The following is a 17,928-nucleotide window of genomic DNA, read 5'->3' as shown; positions in this document are numbered from 1 at the left end:
AGGCGCCGAGCCTTGTTTGACATTCTTAAAGCTCTGAATTGGTACTCAAGTTCCGGAAGTTGTGATAGACATATTAGCAGTAATAATAATAATAAAACAGGTGCCATTTATTGAGCAATTATTATGTGTTAAGTGTATATATACAGGAACTAATTTAGTTTTTATGGTGGAGTGATATCCGTGTTGTAACGGATTAAGAAAGTGAGACTCAGAGGCAGCTTGTATCAATTCTTGGCACAGTACCTCTGCACCTAGCACATACGTGGCACACAGACATTTGATATATGAACATGTGAATGCATGACTTTGCTGACGGTCACTCAGCTACCAAGTGTTAAGGCTGGCACTCTTTTCTAAGGCCAGAACTCAGCCCCACAGCCTGAGTTCTTAACCTCTACAACTGTTTCAGGCCTTCCAGGTGGCTGAGCTGCGTGCCCGTCCTTCCTGGCTGTGGCCCGGTGACCACGTGCAGTCCTGGCAGGCTCAGCAGCCTCTGTTGTTGAGATGCTAGCTTATCTCTCACGCATGTGTTCTTTCCTAGTGGCCTTGTTCCCAGGGTACCAGATGACCTGGATGGCATCAACCTCAGTGCTGGCTTGGGAAGTAGTGGTGAGTACACAGAGCCCCTCGTTCTCTTGAGTCAGAACAAGAGAAGTAGAACTAGATGGGGAGCTCCATAAGGGTTGGCCCGCCCGGAGCCTGCCCTGGCCTCACACAGTAGGTGCTCAGTAATTTTTTGTCTACATTGATTTGCTCTTCTCCTTTCATAGGAAATGATGTCCTTCAGCCATACTTCATGAGTTTTATTTCTTGCTACCAGGCCTATAGGGATTCAGATAGTGTTTGCTGAACTGAGCGACACTGTGGAGGCTGGGCATTGAGTTGGTGACTAGACCAGGCTCAGGGGTTCTGTTGGTCTCCACTGCCGAGCAGCTGGAGACCCAGGAGAGCTGCCATCTGGGCATTAGTGTACTGAGGCCTTCCTGGCAGGCTGCTGGATTCCTTTTGCCAGCTGAAGCCCAGCATTCCAGCATGGGCCTGCCCTTTGGAGACAAATAGCTGGTAGACCACAGAGACAGTGCTGAATGAATAAGCAGTGTGTTGTGTTTAAGCTGGACACGAGGAGGCTTTGCAGCTTGGGTCTTGCTAAGCATTCTTTGTAATTTACATTTCTGAGAAAAATGAATGCTGTCTTACGTGTCTCTGTGGGTAGCGCTAATAATTTGCCTTGTTGAAATATCTTAGAGATATTTTGACTTGTTTTTTTTTTCCTTCTCCAAAGTGATGAGATATGTGCAAAAAGAAATCATTTTTGTAGCAGACAAAATAGGTAATCTCTATTTCTAACTCCCAATAGGTATCCTCTATTTCTGGAGGCCATTCCCAGGTTTTCCTTAGGAATCCATTAACTTTTAAACAAAAAAATTCCAGAAACCCAACAAGCCTGATCTCTGTTCTTCCTGCTTATAGGCAATTGCAAGAGAAAATTGATAGGCCGGCTCCTTAATTCAACCAGACTCTGGGCTAGACCCTGGGATTCAATTTTGAACACATTACTATAAAAATGAGAGGGCAGTTAAACACAAAATTCTGAAAAAATCATATATATAATCAGTGTCAGGAGTGAAAAAGTATAAATAAGGTTCTGTGAGAGGGGACTGTTTACCCTGGTACAGGGGAAGTGGGCCAGGCAAGAGTTTCCCAAGAAACTGAGACTTGAAGAGCCAGTGGCACCTTGTTAGGGAAAAGGGAGGACGAGCTTTCCAGACGCAGATCACAGGCACAGCCTGTTGGAGAGCCAGGAAAACAAGCCCGTATGTCCTCAGTTTGGTGCACAGGGCTCTGCACAGTCTGCCCCACCCGCTCTGGTGGCCTCTTTTCTGCTGAGTTCTTTCTGACTGTTCGGCTCACTCCCACCTCGGGCCTCTGCCTGGGCTTTTTAGCTTTTGTCTCTCATTTGCTGTGCCTGCCTCAGCTCCGAGCTCGCTTGCTGTTTTTGGCTCCCACTGGGCTGATTTACGTGCGCTTTCCTCTCTAAATGTTACATATTTCACTTCATTTCATCCCATTCATTTATTCCTTTTGGCTACTTTAAACTATTTAGAATCAGACTAGTTTTCACCTACTTAAACTCCCATCATTCTGGCCCAGACCACTGTGATCTCTGGCCTGGATTATCTCAGTATTCCCCAACCTGTTCTTCTTTCTCTCCTAAGCCCCGTGAACTGTTCTCAGCAAGGCAGCCAGAGAGAGCCTTTAGAAACCCAAGTCTAATCATGTTACTACTCTACAGTTCAGACTCTTCCAGCAGCTCCTCAGAGTCCTTATTGGTTTTTGTGACAGTGTCTCTGTCACCCTGGGTAGAGTGCTGTGGCATCATAGTTCACAGCAGCCTTAAACTCTTGGACTCAAGGGGTTCTCTTGCCTCAGCTTTCCAAGTAGCTGAGACAACAGGCGCCCATCACAACACCTGGCTAGATTTTCTATTTTCAGTAGAGACAGGGTCTTGCTCTTGCTCAGGCTGGTCTGAAACTCCTGAGTTCAAGCAGTCCTCCTGCTTTGGCCTCCCAGAGTGCTAGGATTACAGGTGTGAACCACCACACCCAGTCAATTGTTGAGACCTTAGATGAGCTGACAAGATCATACATGGTTTGTCCCCCAACACCTTTCTTTCTTCCTCTCCTACTGTCCCTTTTGTCTATTGATGTCCTGCCCACTGGCCTGTTGACTATTGTACAGATCCACTAGGCATGATCCTATCTCAGGCTTCTTGGAGTGTTCTTCCTCCAGGTAACTGGCTCCTTCTCTTCTAGTCTGCCCAGATGTCACCTTCTCCGTGAGACCTGCCTTAAAATTGCAATCCTCTCCCCAGCCCTAGTATTCCCTATTTTTATCTACTTTATTTTCCCTGTACCGTTTATCATCTTTTAACATAGTATGCAATCGCCCTGTTACTTTGTTTATTGTCTGTCTCCTCCCTTTAGAATATTGGCTCCATCTTTTTTCTTTTCTTTTCTTCTTCTTCTTTTTTTTTTTTTGAGATGGGGGCTTGCTAGAGTGCAGTGGTATGATCATAGTTCACTGCAGCCTTGGGCTACCGGGCTCATGTGATCCTCCTATTGCAGCCTCCCGAGTAATTGGAACTACAGGGATATACCACCACAGCCAGCTAATTCTTTTTTTTTTTTTTTGAGACAACAGAGCCTCAAGCTGTCCCCCTGGGCAGAGTGCCGTGGCATTACAGCTCACAGCAACCTCCAACTCCTGGGCTCAAGCGAGTCTCCTGCCTCCGCCTCCCAAGTAGCTGGGACCACAGGCGCCCGCCACAACACCTGGCTATTTTTTGGTTGCAGCCATCATTGTTGTTTGGTGGGTCCAGGCTGGGGATTCGAACCCACCACCTTAGGTGTACGTGGCTGGCGCCTTAGCCGGTTGAGCTATAGGCGCCGAGCCAGCCAGCTAATTCTTAAAAAAATTAAAAAAAATTTTGATTGGGTCTCACACTGTGTTGCTCATGTTGGTCTTGAACTCCTGGGCTGAAACATGCTCCTGCCTTGGCCCCTAAAGTGCTGGGATTACAAATGTGAGCCACCATGCCTGGCCCATTGGTTTGTTCCCTGATACAGCCACATCTTGAAAAGAGCCTAGCAGAAGGTAGGTGCTTAGTACATACTTGCTAGAAGAATGAATCCATTCATTTCACTCAACACACAAATATTCAGCACCTACAAATTGCCAAGGGCTTTGCATAGCATATGACAGTTTGTTTATCTCTCTGTCTTGCCCACTTGATCGGGACCCTCTGGTGTGTAGGATCAGTGTCTCCTTCACGGTTGGGTCCCCAGCACATAAGGATGGTGCTTGGCACTGAGTAAGTATGGAGGAAACGTCTGTTGAATGAAAGAAGCTGTGGAGAAATTTGGGTATTGGCAAAGTCTTTACTCACTGCAAAGCAGAGGTCAGCAGTTTCCGGCCCATTGCCTGCCTTTGGAAATGAACTGTTATTAGAACACAGCCCCTTTATTTGTTTATGAATTGTCTATAGCTGTTTTTGTGTTATGACAGGATTTGAGTAGTTGTGACAGATTTTGGGCTTTGTGTATCATCTACAAAGCCTGAAATATTTGTTGTCTGGCGTTTTCAGAAAAAGTTTGCCAGTTTCTGCTGTCAAGTCAGTTAGACATGCTTTGTTTTAATTATTGACATGTGAAGATGATAGCCTGTTCAACAAAATCATTTTATGAAATAAGGAAGCACATATCAGGACATTTTGCTCTGCCAAATGCCTGATGCGTTTTCTGGGTCATTTTTTGACACACGTAGTGTGTGTTGGGTTACTTTAAGTAATCTGTAAATATTTGAAATATAATGGTTTAGAGCAATAGTCCCTAACCTTATGACACCAGGGACCGGTTTCATGGAAGACAACAATTTCTCCATGGTCTGGGGGTTGGGGGATGGTTTCAGGATGATTCAAGCCTATTACATTTATTGTGCACTTTATTTTTACCACTGTTGCTTTGTAATACATAATGAAATAATTATACAACTCAGCACGATGCAGAATCAGTGGTGGGGAGCCGCTGGAAATACAGGTGAAGCTTCACTCACTTGCTCGCTACTCACCTGCTGTGCGGCCCGGTTCCTAACAGGCCATGGACCTGTGCCAGTCTGCCGCCTGGGGTTGGGGACTGCAGGTTTAGAGCTTTCCCTGGGCTGAAGTCAGCAAGTCACAGCAGACAGCGAGTGCCATAGGATATACTTTGGAGACTGTTGATGTTTTCTTGTCTCTGGGCTCTGTTGCCTACGGGAATGCTGGTTGGTTTGCATGCTATGATGTTTCCTATGTTTTGCCTTTTTACAGTCCTCCCAAATGTGTCAGAAGAAATGGTGTCTCCCACAAGAGCACGGAACATGAAGGACTTTGAAAATGTAAGTGAAGATACCAAATCACTGGCCCTAACAACCCAGGTCTGCTGCTGCCATCCAGCCAGACCCAGACAGAGGTGTTTCCTGAGAACTGTCTGAGCTGAGTAATGCCAGCGGCAGGAGGAATGCCATGTCCTGTAGGCATTCTCTGTGGACTGTAGCATACACACGAGTCAGCCTTTTATGCAAGGGCCAGCTATGGATTCTGCAATAGCTGAGAATTCTGAAAAGAACTCAGGATCGGCAATTCTTCACTTTGGGGAGTGTGGTGTATTTCTGGTGTCCTGAAGGTCAGAATGTCTTCATGTTCCATAGCTGAGGAGAGCTAACATTTATCAAAGGCTTTGCTATTAATGTAAGGCATGTTATTTATGGGCCCTATTTCATCTTTGCTACAGTTCTTGAGGTGTTTTGTATTATCCCCATTTTACAGACAAGGAATCTTGTCCTGTAATATGTAAGCGTCAGAGGTGGGATTTGAATCCAGGTTTTGAATGATTCCAAGGCCCTTCTTCTTCCCACTGTCTTTCATGGACTTTATCTTTGTTGCTGTTGAATGAACTGTGAATAGCCTGTGCCCAGTACTGTAGAGTAGTTGTCTGAGAATGGATTACGTGGTGATAAATTTGGCTTGGATGTTTCATGTCTTGCAGCATTGTCTTTCATGTGTTAGCGAAGGGGGTTTGTTGTCAAGTAACAGGAAAATAAGGTTACTCTCCCAGTTCCAATTCTCTTTAACAAGTTACCTGTTCAGCACACTCATTTATCATGGGAAGAATTAGAGCCTTCTTCATTTGTAGGCAAATGAAATCCACACTATGCAAGATGCAGGAGATATTTATCAGAAGATGGGGGACGCAGAGAGAAGGACGTTCCACAATTATGTTTCTGTCTCCCCAGTTGTCTTTACAGAACAGAGCAGGCCTGTCTCTGGATTTAATTTAGAATGCTCATTACTGCTAATAGTTATCTGGAAACCACCAGTGACCAATTGTAGAAATGACTTGTCAGATCTCTAATGGAAACAAGTAATTTCTGAGCTTTGAGTTGTTATAATTTCAGCTGTACAACTTGATCTATGCTGTGGGGTCTGGGGCCTCAAACGAATGAGATTTGATTATTCTACATCGTGTATAATTAAAATATGCCCTACTATTAAATGGTTGTTCCCATTTTATCATAAGAGTAATAATCGCTACTGTTTATTGAGCTCTGGCTCTGAGCTGGGCACTTTAAAAAGCTCTTTGCATGTGTTACTTTAATATTAAAGCGGTTTTACAAGATAGAGAGTTATTATTTCATTTTTGAAGGGCACAGTTTTAAATTTTATTTCTAGATGAGAATATTTCACAGAACTTAGGATTTTTGGTTTCACATTGTCTGCCTATAGAACTGGAAGGAGTCCCAGAATTGAATCCAACTTTTTTTATTATATGTGGGAGAAACTGAGGCCCAGGAAATGTGATACGGCAAAGGTCCTCTTGGAGGCAGTCTAAGGACTCTGGGTTCTGTGTGTCCACTTCTGTGGCTGACGCTGGGCCAGTCACTTAGCCTTTCTTTATTTTTCTTTTCCTTAAAATGGCCATGATAGTAGCACCTACTGCTTAGGGCTGTTAGGAGGAGGTAATGATGGCTGTATGTGAAGCCCATGCCTAGCCCAACACGTTCTATGTGGAGCTGTTGCTCCTTCTTACTGTTATTGGTGTGCTTGTTATTTTTCCTACTCTGCCATGTGGTTCAAGTATCTCTTGCTCAGATATTTTCCTGACGCCCGAAATCCTGTTTTTCTTGAAGGTGAAGGAGAGCTTTCTATGCCAGTGTGTTCTAGGATTTATGGTTTTTCTTTAAGACTGTGGTCCTGGCTCAGTGCCTATAGCTCAACTGGCTAAGGCGCCAGCCACGTACACCTAAGGTGGCGGGTTCGAATCCCCAGCCCGGGCCCGCCAAAACAACAATGATGGCTGCAACCAAAAAAAAAATGGCCGGGCGTTGTGGCGGGCGCCTGTGGTCCCAGCTACTTGGGGGGCGGAGGCGGGAGACTCGCTTGAGCCCAGGAGTTGGAGGTTGCTGTGAGCTGTAATGCCACGGCACTCTACCCAGGGGGGCAGCTTGAGGCTCTGTCTCAAAAAAAAAAAAAAAAAGACTGTGGTCCTTTGGCTGCTGTTATGTTTTTATGGCATTAATATTTTTTATTGTAGCATTTTCAGGAGCAAATTCTGCAGCTGAAATTGAAATGGCCACACTGTTCTCAGTGTCTCCCTTTTAGGTCTTTATAGGTCACTGGAATTTTTCATTTGGCCTGAGCTACTAAATGCATGATCTCTGTGAGGTGGTAGTATGAACTTTCTGTGAATGTTAACAGGACATGCCCTTGGCATCTGAAGCTAATTTTAGGATAAGCATGTATATTAAGGAGGTGTCTTGATTTAAAGGGGAAATTCATAATTTCTCTTATTCCAGTCTCAGATGACATCTAGTCATGAACATGTGTGTTTAGCCGGGGACTGGCAAGACCTAGGTCCATTTCTGGTTTTGCTCAGAGTTCATCTCTTCAATAAACATTTTCAAATACATGCCCCTGTGCCAGGCTTTTTGCCAGGGTCTAAGAAATCTCAGTGGGTTAAGACAAGGTAAGTCTCCCTGTCAAGAGGCTCTGAGTTTAGTTGGGAAGCTGGGTAGGAAGACAGTGCAGTGATAGAGGTAAGTTCAGGGTGCCACAGGGCCACAGAGGAGGGACTCTGAACTGGCAGTGGATTCAGGGAAGCCCCCTGGAGGGAGGTGTTGCCTGAGTTAGGTCATCAGGGGCAAATAGGGATTGGCCAAGTGGAGGAGCTAGGAGAGAATCCCAGATGCTAGGACTTGCATGTGCTAATATAGAGAGAGGCAAGGCAGGGCATTGTGAATTGGTCGGCTGGAAGGGGGGCTGGAAGGGAGCGGTGTGACAAAGCTTGGAGAAGTGAGGCCATTGAAGCAGACAGGCGTCAGATCCTGCAAGTGTTGAATGTTACGCTGCTTTGTTTTATTTTTGTCCCCAGATGAAAGGAGACCAATGATGGTTTTAATGTGGGGAGAGAAATGACTGGAATTGTGCTTTCAAAAGATTATCCAGGCTGGTAACTGCCAGGAGAAGAATTTGGAGGGGGCAAAGTTGGTGGCAAGGGGATAGTTAAAAGCCTCCTGTGGTGTTATGGGCGCAGGGGGAGAAATGCTGGAGCTATGGACATGGAGTAAAGAGACGCTTGGAGTAGAGTCAGAATTTGAGAGCTGGAGGAGCTCTAGGAATCATCTCATCCAGTCCCTTCCCTTGACACGAGGGGACACTGAAGCCCTTAGAGAGGTGGGGACTTCCTCAGGTTTCGAACACAGGTGTGCAGTATTAGAAGTCCTTTCTACTACACTGGACAGTCCTCATGCTCAAATGTAAAAACCATGTGCCTTATTTAAACTAGTAATCCGTTGCTTAGTACCCTCACTAGCTGAGGGCATAATTACTTGCATGGCAGGCTATGGTAGGAAGTTGGTAAGTCAGTTTTGTCTTTCTAGATGCTAATGAATTAGTAGTAGTGTACTTCCCAGACGATGGAACGAGGAGGCCAGGCTAAGGCAGGGTTTCATGAAGGCTAGTGCTTACCTGCTGGGAACCTGTGCTGGACACTATAATCTCTCTCTCCCTTAAAAAAATTTTTTGGGGGTTAGTGATGTGAGGTAAGGGGAAACTTCACCCCTTTACCCTTGAAGGTTCACTGAAAGATTAACTCATAAGCAGGTTAATAAGAGAAAGACATTTCTTTACCCTGCGGATGGGGAGAATCACAGAGTGATTACCTAGTGTCTCAGTGGGGTCTAGAAGTTTATACACCCACATTTTAGAGGGGAGAGGGAAATGAAGAATAGAGATAATTCTGTTTAGGGGCACTAAATGGTTACTAGGGATGATGAATAGGTACTTGGGGGAATGAATGGATGAGAAGAAACAGATTAATTTGTAAGTGATTCTCCTTGGAAATTAAGTTAACCCAAGAGACAGGTATTATCTTTAAAATGGGTTGGCCTTCTTGATTTTTTTCTTTGCCTTCTTGATTTTTTTCCCCTGGAATATATTGAGATAATGGAATGGGAAGGAAAGGCAATTTTTGATGGGTCCCTCTGGTTTTATGCAGATAGAAGAAGGAAAGGCCCTGCCAGCCTGTTGATTTCTAAGGGCCTTTATTTCAAAATACTCTTTATACCAAGGACTTATATTTTGGGGTAAAATTCTGGGAGGTCCTTCAGTGGGGAAGACTCAGAATCTGGGACAGCATATCCAGTCCACGAAGCAACCTTTATCAACATGCAGAAGAGTTTAATTCTGGCTGGGACAGGGAATGACATGGATAGCTTTCTGTCTCCATTAATACAGGTGGATGGTGTTCTTTAATGACTGTTTAATATTTCATAATGAAAAGGGATAGATTGAGCCATGATTCACATTACCTTTTACTATGGGACATTTCAAATTGTTTTTACTTTCTCAGTTTTGCAAAGCAGTGCTTCAGTATCTTTGTGTATGTGTTTTTACAGTTATGTGATTTTGTTTTTCTTAGGGTAAATTCCTAGAAATGATATTTCTGGATGGCAGGGGTTTTAACTATAACTTATGTGCAACAAATGGTAGATATTATGAATTCATAATATCTATCTGATTGATATTTAAGGATTAGGATTAGTAAGTCTAGTGCCTCTCTAAGGAATTGGGAACACTCTTAGCCAGATGTGGCTGAAACAATTGTACCCTGGTCATACCTGGGTCTCTCTTCATCTCCGTCTTTTCCAGCTCTTGTCTAATACTCACTTACCCTGAGGTAGTGGCCTTCTTGTACTGAGGCCTTTATTCCTATTTGTTGAAAATTTGTGGTCTCAGCTGAGGCATTGGTCAAATTTGAGTGTTTTATCTGTGGCTTTGCTAGGTGGTTTGCATCTTTAAATTTGCTTTGTAATATCTAAATTGTGAGTACTTACTGCCAAAGCTTAGCTCTCTCACCCTCTGTCCCCACCCCAACTGTATGGTCCTGAAGCTTTCAGAGCACCATGGTATGTAGATATGACATGGACTCGAGTGGCAAAGACTGGGTTTAGGTCTGTCTCTGCCACTTACTGACCTGTAGCTTGAATAGGTTGCTTCTGGAACCTCATGTGTGAAGTGGGGCTAGTACTGTCTTTCATTCAATGTTGTGAAGATTTTGTGAGCTGTGGTGTGGAAAGCACTTGTCATGCTGCCTGGCACACAGTGGGTCTGCAGTAAATGCTGTGTCTGCTATTGTGAAGACACAGCCGCTGCCCTGGGTTCTGCCGCAGCAGATTCAGATTCAGTGTCTGCAGATAAATAAATTTCCTAACCTTGCCTTGGTCCATGAGATCCTGTCCTGTGCAACCAGCAGCTTCCTTTCTCTCTAAGCTCAGTATGTTCCCCTGTCCTCTCGTATGCTGTGCTTCGGCCATACAGGCTATTCTTCCTCAACCATACCTGGCTGGTTCCTGTGCCAGGGCCTTCCTGCATGCTTCATCCTTGGCCTGGACACCCGCCTTTCCTTGAATGGCAGGCTCCTGCACCTCTATGCCTCAGCTTCATAGTGACGTTGCTGGAAAGACTGTCTCAAAGCCCTTCGCCAATTCATTATTCTTTCTTCTTGCAAGCATGAAGTGCCCTGTCTTTATCAGTAATCTTAGGACCGTGATTGCGTCTTTATTTCTGTACTTGCGTAACATGTATCTCCTCTGCTCTGTGTGTAGTGCTCAGCGCTAAACCCAGTACGATGGAAAATCCTTGTCCCTTGATGAATGTGTAACCTTGTGTGAAATACTAGGCTTTTTTGTTTTGGTTGCTTTATCTGTAAAATGGGAAAAACAATATCTCATAGGCTTGTGAAGAGGATTAAATAACATGCTTGGATAGTGCCTGGTCTACCAGGTCTTCAGCAAATGGGGCAGCTGCTGTGGTTATTGCTAATAGTGTGGCTGAGACAGCAGATCCAGAGGGAGACCGCTTGTGCTTATAAGGCTGGTGGGGACATGCAGAGCCATTCTCAGGAGAGCAAGCAAGGGCAAGGTGAGGCTAAGATGAGGGGACAAGGGTGAGCTTAGAGCAAGGCAGGACAGCAAGAAGCACGTGGGACACAGCTCAGTGGAAGTAGCTGAGTACCATGTCTGTAGCTGGCAGAGTGAGTATCACAGCCACTCCCTGTGTACCTCTCTGGATAACATGTGGCCTGATGGCGCCAAGGGCCTTTGCAGAATTGAGCCTTTGGAGTCAAGCTGGACTATGGCTGGCTGTGGGAATGTCTGGTAGGTGTCAAGTACAGGGCTCATCTGTGTAGTTGGGTGGCCTATTGGAGTGAACATACCTGTGCATGTCCTGGCCATGCCCTCCATAAACCTAATCAGGTGGTAGGCTGGGAAATGTAAATTTTTGTAATATTTTTAAAGGCCATTTGGAAAGAGATTTTTATAGTCATACAAATAAAAATTATTCTTGAGCCCAGTAATTCATTTTGGGGAAATTTAACCTAAACAAACAGCCCAATAGAAAAGAAAAGAGCTATGTTCACAAAGGTCTTTGTTGCCACATTGTTTGTAATTGGGAAGAGTTTGGGAAGAAGGGAAATTCTGTTTTATATTTATTATCGCTTATCTCTTTGACTCCTATAACAAGCTTGTATTGAGGGTGTTTCACAGATGAGGATGCTGAGGTTGGAGAGATTAAATGCCTTGCCAGTGAGTTTGGTGGGACAGAGAAACTAAAAAGAAGACAGAATTCCAAAACTTGTAAAGGTTTTGCACTTCCCACTAGAGCATACCAAGTCCATGAATGCCCAACAGAGAAATGGTTAGGGGATTGACTTTGAGTCAGTTCAGTGGAATTGAGCACAGCCATTTAAAGTCATAATTATGTGTAATTCTATAACAACAAGGAAAATACTTAAGATATATTAAGGAAAAGCAATAGAATATATAAATCATTTATGTTATAATTCTGCAAAAATGTATATTCATGAGCAAAGGCTGAAAGAAATATGAAAAGAGTTGATTTCATTAGGTAGTTATATTCCAAGTGTCGTTTGGGGTTCAGTTTTAAAATTCTGTTATTGCTTCAGTATTATTTGTTAATAAATAGCTGTTTGCCTAGTAACGGTTTTCTTGATGATTTGAAGACGCCGGGGAGAGTGTTGGCATCAGAAATGAATTCCAGAGAGTCCTCCTCATTTTATTACCTCACTTAGCAGCTGCTGGGCAGAATTATCTTACATGCAGTATTGTTTACTAGAGAAGAACTTTGGGCAGCAAGAATTTGTGCTTTTTGTTGTGTTTAGGTGAGATCCGTTTTTTGTCCTTTCAAGGAGGATAAAAAATTGATGGTGGCCCAAAGATCTGCTCATTGAGGACCTGGGGGAGAAATGGATTCCTTTTTAAAGCTGTGTTTACTGCTTGCTAAGTACAAGGCTCTGCCAGGTGCTTTAGCTCATTTAGTTGTCCCAACTCCGCTGCAAAGTAATTGATTTCATTCTCATTTTAGGGATGAGCCAACAGTGGTTCAAAGGTGTTAAATAATTTCACCACGGTCACAGGACTCACAAGTAGCAGCACTGGGCATTTAGTCTGTGTCTGCTGACCCTGCAGCCCCTGCTCTTAACCCTGGCTGTCTTGGTAGACAGATGGTCTTTTCCGGTGAGCTGCGGCTTTGTGCAAGCCACTGAAACTGATAGCCATTTAGGCACCCTGCTTAGATTTCAGTTGAGGTGGGGCTGCTGGAGTTGCCCTGATTCTTTATGTTGTTGGTTTTTGTTTTTCTCCTCTTTTAGATGGAGGTTTAGCTTAAGCAAGACTTTGAACAGGGAGTGGGAGGAAGAGGAAGCCAGAGTGACTAGCGACTCCTATCAGATCTTTCCCCTCTCCTGTTTCAGAAGGCGCCACCCCGTAATCACAGTGGGATGTTTCTCTATTTAGATGGCTGCAGTTCCACAATAACACTTGACTTCCAAGGTTGGAATGTGGCAATTACAGCCCTTGCCTTAGCTTACTTTTGAGCATTAAGTTTCTATGTCATTATTTGGTGGGTTTTACATTTTGAGGGATTTGTTCGTTCTGTACTGTAGGCTGTTTTCTGTTCTTCCACCTCAAGTTTTTTTTTTTCTTGAACTTATTTCTCATAAGGGGAAAAGTACGCATGAGAAAAATATTAATATTTTAAACTTGTATGCTGTGCTAAGCACTATACTAAACATTCTAATTTCTTTTAATCCTTCTATTACCTCTATGAGGTAGGTATTATAATCCTACTTTTATAAATAAAGGCAATGAAGCACACAGAAAAAGTTAACTTAAAAAAGATCATATAGGCTCGGCGTCTGTGGCTCAAGTGGCTAAGGCGCCAGCCACATACACCTAAGGTGGCAGGTTCGAATCCAGCCCAGACCCGCCAAACAACAATGACGGCTGCAACCAAAAAATAGCTGGGTGTTGTGGCGGGCGCCTGTGGTCCCAGCTACTTGGGAGGCGGAGGCAGGAGACTCGCTTGAGCCCAGGAGTTGGAGGTTGCTGTGAGCTGTGAAGCCACGGCACTCTACCCAGGGGGATAGCTTGAGGCTCTGTCTCAAAAAAAAAAAAAAATCATATAGCTCAGTGGTTCTCAACCTGTGGGTCTCACCCCTTTGTAACAATGGAAATACATCGCAGCATTAGGAAGGTTGAAACCCACTGATATATCTAGTAAGGTAGTCTGGACTGTATTTATTCACTAATTTATTCATCCATTTGATAAATGTTGGTTGAGCATCTACTCAATTGTGGATATTATGTGTTAAAACCCTGGGAGCAAACAGCCGTGAAAGATCGAGTGAATTGTAGTCTTGTAATAAATATGATAATAAATGTTAATAATTAACATGTGAATAGAGGGGATGAATATAGATTGTGAAAAAAATTAGCAAGCAAATAAGAACTGTGTGTTAGAGAGTGACTTGGTTGGACTGGTAGAGATAGGCCTCCTTTAGATCTGGGAGTGAGGGGTGACATCTGAGCTGGGATGGCAGGGATGAGATGGAGCCAAACTGGCAGGGGCTGCAGGAAGAGCTTTATAGGCAGACAAGGGCTTGGCTTAATTGAGGACCAGAAAGGAGGCCAGTGAGGCTGGGACATTGTGAACAGGGGAGAAAGTGATACCTGATGGGGCTAGAGAGGTGGGCAGCAGCCAGGTCACATAGTGCTCGTATCTGTCCACCTCTTCAGCCAGCCATTGGTTGTTTTCAGACTACCATGCTCAAGTTAGCTGTGGTTCCCCGTCTCTGAATGATGGGTGGGTAGAAAGGCAGGTAGCCGGCTGGCTTAGTGCAGTGTCATCGTTGCTGTGATAAAGAGGGTGTGTGGGAACATTGAGAAGGGTCCCCAGTCCAGCCTGGTGGGGTCAGTCACAGAAGACTTTGTGAACGAAGTGATAATAAGCAGAGAACTGGACTGGCAATTGGGAAAAGGTGGTGCTTGTATCTAGTTTTATTTATTTGGGCCCATCTGACATTTGCCATGACCTTCTGAAGGCATATTTGCCTTTCCTGTATTTAAAAAAAATCTTTCTTTACCTATAAGTAGGATAAATATTCTTCCAAATGTTACTAAGGATTTTAACACTGTGTACAATGCGGGCATTCTAAACAACCTCCATAAATATTTTATTGGTAGCTGAGTAATAGAATAAGGGATCTCTTTCCAGGAAGCATCTGGTGGGGTAGACTTTTTTGTTTGAATGAATGTTTTATGTGTTGTTTCCCTAAAACATTTAAAAGGAGGCTTTAATGAGCCTACTAGTTGTTGCTTATGCTATTCTTTTTTAGCCATGAAATTGAAGCCTTAATTGTTAACAAGAGGAACAAAGGTAGACAGTTTGAAAATATACCTAATGTAGAATATGCTTATTATTTCCTTTTACCCAGTCATAAAGCTGTGTTTATTAAAGGATGGTGTAATGGACATTGAAAACTTAAGAAGCGGGTGGTGGGAAAGAGGCGAAGGTTAAAAATCTACCTCCTGGGTCCAGTGCACATTATCTGGTGACAGGTATAGAAAGCCCTCACTTCAGCATTATATAATTCATCCATGTAGTAAAAAACACTTGTATCCCCTAAATTTATTGAAATTTAAAAAAGAGTATTATGCTGTTCGTATTTTCCTGTTTCAGTTTAGCTATTATTAAAATCAACTTTACCGAGATATATTTTATATAACATCCACCAATTTTAAGCGTTGGATAAATTTTGACAAATGTATAGTCCCACATAATGACTATTTTAATTGATATATATATATATATGATTATAGTTTTTCTTTTTTTACATGGTGTGTAGTTCTAGGCTCATGTAACCAACACCACAATCACAGTATAGAACAGCTCCATAACACCACAAAATTCCCTTACGTTCCCTCTTTGTGGTCAAACCTCCTCACCCACGTGTCTGGCAACTACTGCTCTACTTTTCATCCCTATAATTTTGCCTTTCCCAGAATGTCAACTAAATGGAATCATATAGTATGTAATCTTTGGAGACTGGCTTCTTTTCCTCAGCATAATGTCTTTAAAATTCATTCATGTTGTGTGCACAGTAGTTGCTGAGCCCTGTTCCACTGTATGAATTACGCTGTTTATCCATGCATCCTCTGAAGGACATGGGTTCTCTCCAGCCTTTGGTAATTATTAATAAAGCTTCAGTAGACACTTGTGGATGGGTTTTGGTGGGAACATTGGTTTTCATTTCTCTAGGATAAATACCCAGGAGTGGAAGTGTTGTGTCATATATTGAATATAGTTTTTTTGGTAAGTAATCTCCAAACTATTATCTAGAGTGTCTGTGTCATTTTGTATCCCATCAGTGGAGTATAAGAACTCCATCCTCACATCCTCATCAACATTTAGTACTGTCAATTTTTTTTTTTTGAGACAGAGCCTCAAGCTGTCCCCCTGGGTAGAGTGCTGTGGCATCACAGCTCACAGCGACCTCCAACTCCTAGGCTTAAGCGAGTCTCCTGCCTCAGCCTCCCAAGTTGCTGGGACCACAGGCGCCTGCCATAACGCCTGGCTATTTTTTTTGGTTGCAGCCATCATTGTTGTTTTGGCAGGCCTGGACTGAATTCGAACCCACCACCTTAGGTGTATGTGGCTGGTGCCTTAGCCACTTGAGCCACAGGCACTGAGCCAGTATTGTCAATTTTTAAAGAAAAATTTAGCCTTTCTAATAGGTGTGTAGTCTATCTTATTGTCGTTTTAATTCCCATTTCCCTGATGGCCAAAGATCTTTTCTTGTGCTTATTTGCCATCCATCTGTATGTCCTCCACTGTGATGGTTCTGTTCAAATCCTTTTTTTTTTTTTTAAGAAAAATTGGTTTCTAAGAAGGAGGAAGGGTAGAAGGGGAGGGGTGAGGGGTAAGAATCTACTTATTGGGTACAAGGTACACCATTCTGGTGACAGGTACACTGAAAACCCTGACTTCAGCATGATACAATGCAGTCTGTACAAGAAAACACTGTACCCCATACATATTTATGAAATAAAAGAATGCAATAAAAGAAAGAAAAGAAAAATTGGATGGTTTCCCTACAGTTTCTTTCTGAGACTTACTTATGTATTCTGGGTACAGTGCCTTTGTTGGATATGTGATTTGCAAATACTTTCTGCAAGTGTTTGACTTGTCTTTCATTCTCTTAACACTGTTTCTCAGAGCAAAATTTAAATTTTGATGAGGTCTAATTTATTAATTTTGTTTTTCTTTTGTGGATCATGCCTTTGGTATTGTGTCTTAAGATCTTTGGTTAGGGGTAGGTCCCAAAGGTTTTCTCAAATGTATTTTTCTGAAGGTTATGTACTTTTATATTTTATATTTAGAGCTATGATTTAATTTTAGTAAACTTGTTTGAGGTTTAGGTTGAGGTTAGTTTTTTGTACCTAGATGTTCCGTTGTTCCAACACTATTTGTGAGAAATGGAGAGGCTATCCTTTCTCCATTAAATTGTCTTTGCACTTATGTCAATAATTGGCATACTTGTATGGGCCTGTTTTTGTATGCTGTTTCACCGGAGTCTTTTTTTTTTTTTTTTGAGACAGTCTTACTTTGTCACCTTTGGTAGAGTGCAATCTCAAACTCTTGGGCTTAAGTGATTCTCTTGCCTCAGCCTCCCAAGTAGCTGGGACTACAGATGCCTGCCACAGTGCCTGGCTATTTTTAGAGATGGAGTCTCGCTCTGGTTCAGGTTGGTATTGAACCTATGAGCTCAGGCGATCCACTTACCCTGGCCTCCAAGAGTGCTAGGATTACAGATGAGAGCCACCATGCCTGGCCCTCTGGAGTCTTCTTTATCAAAATAGTTGACTTGTCCAGTCTGTTTACTATTCCAGATAAATTTTATTGTCTGGGTATAAAAAATCCTGTTGCCATTTGGATTGGAATTCTGTTAAATATGAAGCAGCTCAGGAAATTTCACCCCAAAATATGACTTCAGAGAATTGATGTCTTTATTTTATTGAGCCTTTCAACCCATGATTTTGGTCTTTTATTTAGAACTTACTGATTTCATTGGCCATTTTAAGCATAGTTTTAAGCATATAATGCATGATTTATTAGATTTACATGTGATAATTTATTTTTGAGCTGTTGTAAGTGGTATTTAAAATTAATTTTCAGTTTCCCATTGTTCATTGCTAGTGTATTGAAATACAATGGATATTTGTATGTTGGTCTTATATATTGAAAATTGATTGATATTTGTATGTTGATCTTGCTAAACTGAGTATTAGGAGCTTTTTTGAAGATTCCTTGGATTTTATTTCTTCCTTTCTAATGTGAATGTCACTTATTATTATTTTTCTTGCCTTATTGCTCAGTCCAGGACTTTAAATACATTGTTGAATAGAAATTGTAAGAGTAGGTGTCTTTCCTTATTCTCAATGTTAGGGGAGTAGTATTCAGGTTTTTTTTTTTTT

General features: G+C 42.7%; 1 protein-coding gene across 2 annotated transcripts in view; it reads left to right on the top strand.

Moving 5' to 3' along the window:
* CDK5RAP2 (CDK5 regulatory subunit associated protein 2) overlaps positions 1 to 17,928 on the top strand; it is a 190,200-nt gene that overhangs the window by 10,391 nt on the left and 161,881 nt on the right. Inside the window, exons 2-3 of one of the 2 annotated variants that reach the window (XM_012802462.2) lie at positions 542 to 609; positions 4,865 to 4,932. In XM_012802462.2, coding sequence (XP_012657916.1) covers positions 542 to 609; positions 4,865 to 4,932 — 136 coding nt within the window. The remainder of the gene's footprint in view (positions 1 to 541; positions 610 to 4,864; positions 4,933 to 17,928) is intronic. The other variant, XM_023510586.1, reaches the window with a different exon arrangement.

This window comes from Otolemur garnettii, unplaced genomic scaffold, assembly GCF_000181295.1.
Source record: "Otolemur garnettii isolate 467f Iridium unplaced genomic scaffold, OtoGar3 scaffold00014, whole genome shotgun sequence".
Taxonomy (NCBI): domain Eukaryota; kingdom Metazoa; phylum Chordata; class Mammalia; order Primates; family Galagidae; genus Otolemur; species Otolemur garnettii.
The sequence above is the reverse complement of the archived record's forward strand: the minus strand, read 5'-3'. Positions and strand labels throughout refer to the sequence as shown.